This window comes from Leopardus geoffroyi, chromosome C1 (assembly GCF_018350155.1).
Source record: "Leopardus geoffroyi isolate Oge1 chromosome C1, O.geoffroyi_Oge1_pat1.0, whole genome shotgun sequence".
Classification (NCBI taxonomy): domain Eukaryota; kingdom Metazoa; phylum Chordata; class Mammalia; order Carnivora; family Felidae; genus Leopardus; species Leopardus geoffroyi.
This window is the reverse complement of record NC_059328.1, coordinates 79,074,359-79,080,358: the sequence shown is the minus strand read 5'-3', so window position 1 is coordinate 79,080,358 and position 6,000 is coordinate 79,074,359. Positions and strand designations below refer to the sequence as shown.

The 6,000-nt window shown below is 32.3% G+C and overlaps 1 protein-coding gene across 6 annotated transcripts in view; it reads right to left on the bottom strand.

Annotated features, from left to right (window-relative positions):
• Window positions 1–275: 275 nt before the first annotated feature.
• Window positions 276–6,000, bottom strand: part of MTF2 (metal response element binding transcription factor 2) — a 79,122-nt gene continuing 73,397 nt past the window's right edge. For 4 of the 6 annotated variants that reach the window (XM_045478309.1, XM_045478313.1, XM_045478310.1 and 1 more), the window contains 4 exons: window positions 4,942–5,047; window positions 4,767–4,819; window positions 4,551–4,655; window positions 276–2,935 (listed from right to left, as the gene is read on the bottom strand). In XM_045478309.1, coding sequence (XP_045334265.1) covers window positions 2,578–2,935; window positions 4,551–4,655; window positions 4,767–4,819; window positions 4,942–5,047 — 622 coding nt within the window. In that variant the 3' untranslated portion in view covers window positions 276–2,577. Of the gene's footprint in view, window positions 2,936–3,121; window positions 3,195–4,550; window positions 4,687–4,766; window positions 4,820–4,941; window positions 5,048–6,000 lie in introns of those variants that run through there. The other 2 variants (XR_006712460.1, XM_045478312.1) reach the window with 2 other exon arrangements.

Below are 6,000 nucleotides of genomic sequence, written 5' to 3'. Positions count from 1 at the left end.
TTAAAATCCATACTTATCATTTATTATCAGAGTATTTATAAAAATGTATTTGTTTTGAATAAAAATGTAATTAAAATGAGTAAGGCATACTATATTTGTATCTTTTATCGCTATAGCCTAGGAGCAAAGCTTTTTAGGAAAAAAAAGAATCCTTTGATGTGAACCTTAACACCTTCTATATAAGGGGGGAAAACATAGTTGAAAAGTCTGAATTTTCTTGAATTTTAAGGACAAGGCAGATAGAGGGAGATATATTGTCTTTCAAGTAGGAAGTATACGAGCTGGCTAAACAGTTTATTTTTTAAAGGATCCTTTTAGATGAACATGCAATAATTATTATTTGAGGGACAAGAGGAAAATGAAAGCCAAGTTTCATAAAGATTAATTCAAGTGAACATATTTACAGTGGAAGTGGAAAAATCCTTAGCTCCCTGGCTAAATAAAAGCAGTCATCTACTGCATCAGTGTGTATTTTCAAGCAAATACAGAAGCAAAACTCATTAGCTCTTTAAAAAATACACACATTTAATGTTGGTCTGTTTTAATTCTAAGTAAAGCAATTCCAAAAATACAAACTGAACATCAGAGCCATGTGAACCACCATGATAAAATAAAACAGACATTCACAATAATTACGTCTAAAGACAGTTCAGCTTAATAAATCATCTTCCATGTATACTAAAGAAAGAGTTACTAAAAATACTGCTGGTGTTCAGTTAGAATTAAAGGACTTTGGGGAAAATGAAATAATATGATACAGGTGGAGTGAATAAGGTTACACGGGATTTACATTTTCCATTACCCCTAGATATAAACAAACATTCAAAATCAACACAAACTCTGTGTGTTATTCAAAATATTGCAGCTGCAGGAAAGGCAACTTTAAATTAATAGCTAGGGGAAAATCAAGTTTTGGTGGAGGTAAACAGAAGTGACAGTTTTTAATTTGCACTTTTGTAAAGCTCATTTATACCTGGCCAACCAGGAACCAAATGCAGGACAACGAAGTTCTCTGCTTCTTTTGGCTATAATGTGACAAGAAAAGGTCATCTTTTGAAGATGTTTAAAGAAATAAAGCAACTTTCTTTATAAACAGTCAAATAATCAATCAATGGAATAAATAAGTACTAACCCACATTTTTACCGCTCTGTAACCACTACACTTTACATATTTTTCATTTTGGCGGCAAATTCCCCAATTTTTAGGCTAAAATCCACCAATCACTTTTAAGAGTAAAATGAACAGCCACCAAAATAAGAATATTCTTCTGTTTACTCTTTGGCTAAAAAAGAAAACAAACAAACAAAACAAAACAAAAAGAAACAGAAGACAACTCTAACACTGGTGATAAAAGAAACTGTTTTTTTACATGTAAAATAAAGTTATCAATTTAAATCTTGGTACATTTTATAAAAACAAGAGGTAATGTTGTAATAAAACAGCAGTAGCCTTGTCAGGCAACATACTGTTTGTTAACCCTGTGCAATAAAATACTTTGTTCATACTACACTTATTCAACACGACTAACAGTTACTACAGACATTTCAGGAATCTTCACGGGACTCCTATAGACTTACTGTTAAAACTGAGAGACATTTACAATCATAATGTGCCATGAAAACTTGAAAATGTTACTTCTAGTAGGAGATAATGTTCATATTATTTGAATTGGTTTTAGGTACTGAACAGCTGAGTTACAAGGACTGAAAGTGAAAAGCATTCTAAAAGCCCATGAACACTGTTGTTCACACCCTTCTTCAGAACACACTAAACTTTAAACTTGTTTGACACATTTCTCTTCATACATAGCAAGCAACAGCACCCAATAAAAGCCTGAGAAGAAATGCTGCTGTGTAAATACTGCAACTATTCCTGAAAAAAGAATTATGGGATATATACTCCAAAGCTGCCCATTCCCATAATTTGTATTGCATAGGTCACATAATCACACACATATATATACACACATGTGTACATATATGCACATGCAAAGAATATATTAAGACGACAATGAAGTCTAGTCACAGAGCAATTTACAGGCTCAATATATTTTTTACACTTTGCGTGAAAGAAAATTTCAATATTTTACAGTCTTTTAGTAGGCATTATATACACTGCACTTTATGAAATCTGAAAGGTATTGAAATAAATTTTTTCCAACATTTTGGTAACAAAACAGACAACGTTTCTCCATATACTTGTGCTATCTATCTACATGATCTGTTTGATCTGATAACCACTAATCACAAAAACTGACTCAATGGAATAATTAGAAAAATTATCTAACACCATGCATGGATTTGAATCATTTTTAATATCCTATCCTAGAAACATTCTACAAATCTTAAGATTTAAAAAATTAAGTCTCTGTTCTGATTTTTAAAAGATATCTTTTTTATGACAATATCCATAACATTGACAGGTACATGTTAAGGCTAGTATCATCTCCTTTTGTGAATTTTTTTGACTTTTTTTTTTTTTTTTTAAGAAAGATAGTAAAAGCCAGACTCCTTTAGGACTTTGAACTGTACCTACAGAGAATGAGAGTGCAGTGAACATAATGTTCAGTCCTACAGTCAGGATGCAGTTGCTCCTTCCCATTCCACAAGATACTGCACCTTTCCATCAAGTGTCACCCGACGAGCCAGTACTCGGTATTTTTCACCACATGCTATTCTACCTGCAGCACCAAAATAACTGGTAATGGAGTTTTTTAGATGATTGAGTTGCAACTCCTGATCTGCTAAGTTATTCAAAATCTCTGTGTTGAGTTCATCAAATTGGTAATCTTCTTTGCCTTCATCATCTTTTACAATTTCTGAGTTCTGAGTCTGGAGTGCTCTTCTTGGAAGACGACCCCTTCTTCTCCGTAAATGTGGTATTGCAGCAGGCCAAGATCTTCCTGTACGAGTTCTTTTTCTGGAGTCAGATAATCTACGGAACAAAAAAAAAAAAAAAAGGCCATAATTGTCTACTGAGTTTATAAGGCATCCTTCACCCAAACAATGTGTTCTCAGATTTTTTTTCTATCACACTACTCTAAGTATATACCCTTGGTGACATAAACATCAGCCAAACCAAAACAATACATGCTATTTTTATAAATGGATTATCACTCGCCTTCATTAGACTCCATCACCTTCTTGGGGCTGACCTTTGAAGAGCTTTTCTTCCTTAACAATGTATTATTAAGCTTAAAAGAATCAGAGGAAGTTTTTAATTACGAAGCCAATGAGACAAATTCTTACCAAGAAGAGGCCCTATTCATTAGTCAGATATTGTCAACAGTCTTATCATTAAAAAGAAGAAAGTTCATTCACTCATTCAATGCAGCAAATACTTAATAAGTACCTCCTATATATACAACATTGTTCCATGGGCTTAAATAGATGGTAAAACTAGAATAAATGTTCTCTTATTACCAGTTCTAGGCATAGTGAACTAATGTAATGAACTGGAATAAGCACAAAGTAGAAATCAGGGTACCTTGAATCTACCTCTGTGATACTGGCCAAATTCAAATCTCTTATCCTCTGTATTCTCTTCTGTGAAGAGATTAAGTGAAGAGGTTGAACTAGGTAACTTTTCAGGTCCTTTTCAGCTCAGGAATTCAATGATTTTATAATCTTTTAACAAGGGAGAATACAGCCTAAGTTAAATTCAAAGACTTTATAATCATACTGCCTGACTCAACATCCCAGTTCTGTTATGCTTGTTAATGACCATGCTTGTTTCTTAAAACCTGTTAGTTTCAGTTTCTTTATCTTTAAAATGGGAATAACAGATCTACAACTCAAAAGACTGTTTTAAGAATTTAAAAAGGCAATGTATGTGGAAAGTTTAGCACAATGCTTGGTGAAAGGCCAAACACAGTTCAATTATTCACAATCCATTAAAAAATGAGTTACATTTTAAGCTTTTTAATACTCTGAATTTTGTACAATTTACACAGCAGTTTTTGAAGTGTTAACAAAAATTAAACTAAGGGAAGTATAAAACTTGCAAGCTCATAGCTCTGACCCCAAGGAAACTAATTTTTCATTCCTGATACGTCATGCTTTGGAAAAGGCATCATTCTGAAGAATTAGGTTAAATAAAATATTAGAGAAGTCTGCTACTGATAGAAATCCTGAGTTTAAAATCTTCTTAGTAACAAAAGGATTTACATGTCTGATTCAGATATTGAGAAAAAAAGTACTCCTAAAGATAAAAATTCCTAAAGATAAAAAATTTTAGATAAAAATATTATCTAAATATTAGAAGCATAAAAAGGTCTCAAGGAAAAGAGCACAGCCTATTAACACCAGTATACCTCTTCTGTGCACAGAGCAAAATCTCCTAACAAATTTTTAATGTTTGAGCTCTGAAAAGCAGAAATTTCAGATGAATATTAATAACAACCTAAAGAATTTACATATAGATGCTTCTCAAACGCTGAAAGGCATATGTACATCACTTTCAATTGCTAAAAATTTATTTAATCATTACTTTACAAAGAAAAAGAATCTAGAAGAAAATGAGTTAAGAAATAAGAATATAAAATATCTACCCATAATGCCTGGAAATGCTAGACGAGGTAGTTTCTTTTGTACTGGAAGCACCCGTGAAATCCACATCTGAGGTATTGGATGAATGTGCAGTTCCCTCAGTTCTCCTAAGACAAAAGAATTTAAATGGTATAACGACTATATTACATAACAATAGCAATATTCATTTCCCCCCAAAAGAAAATTCCTAGAATAGGAGAAAATAACTTTCTATTTACCCTATAGAACAAGGTAAATCCAAGGTAGGATTCTCTGAAATTGATTCCTTATCCTGGAAAATAAAAAATAACATACTTAAAGCATGGCTCTAAAGTAAACTAAAAAGATACTCATTTCTCAGTTAATTTCAAGCATCCGTCCTCTTTGAGAATATATACCAACACATCCTCTTACCAAAGGTGGCTCAGCAGTTTTCTGAATCATTTTTCTTGTATATGGGCCAGGTGGACGACCTACTGATTTTTTCTTTCCTTTTTTTTCTATGCCATTGCTTACTTCCCTGAAACATAAAATCATTATGTATTTAATCTCTGCATAAAGAAAAACAAAAAGACAATGGACAATATATACTGGCTTAGCTCCACTTATATAATAATTAGGTTACACTTATTTTTATACTAATGGTAACAAAAACCAAAAAAATTAAATGTAAGTTGAATCTACCAATTTAGTCAAGTGCATACAGAGAACACATTCCAATTTAAATAAACATTTCTTGACTCAGATATTATTTACATATGAAAAGTTTAAGGAAAAAACTTTTCTCTTTACCACAATTGTGAAAAATATATACAACCTCAAAGTTAATAAACAAAAACAAAAACAGACTACTATACTGGAAGGAAGATTTCCAAACCCCCAAGAGTTCCATTATTTAGTCCAGGTTGTTACTATGTAGGCCCTTAAGGGAATATTTTAAGAATTTACTACTAAAAGTAATTATGAATTTAGTCATTACCCACAGGGAGCCAGGAAGTATCTATATTAAAATACAGTAGCTATAAATACAGGTTGCCTTTAGAAATAAATATATATATTCTTGAATGACATCAATCATAAAGAGAATGAAACCCAGGGTGGAAGAGTGTAGAAGAAGGAATCCTTTATATTAGGCAGGGAGTCATTCAAAAGGTACAATTAGAAAGATCTAGAAAACCAGTTTTTGAGACATAAAAGCAAATATCAAGCAAGAAGGGGGAAAATAGCAAGTCAAGGACATCTCTAATTAATAGAAGGGAATAAGAAAAGGGCAAATATCAATATAGAGAACATCTACTTCATTCATTCAACAAACATTATCTACCATATAAAAAAAAGGGGGGGGGGGGCTATAATAGAAATACAAAGATCTTCCCTGTGCTAAGGGGTCCATAATACAGTCAGAAAGTGACAAAGATATATACAAAAAGGCTGATAAAAAGAGTTAAGTGCTATAAGAAAGTTACCCAGGAA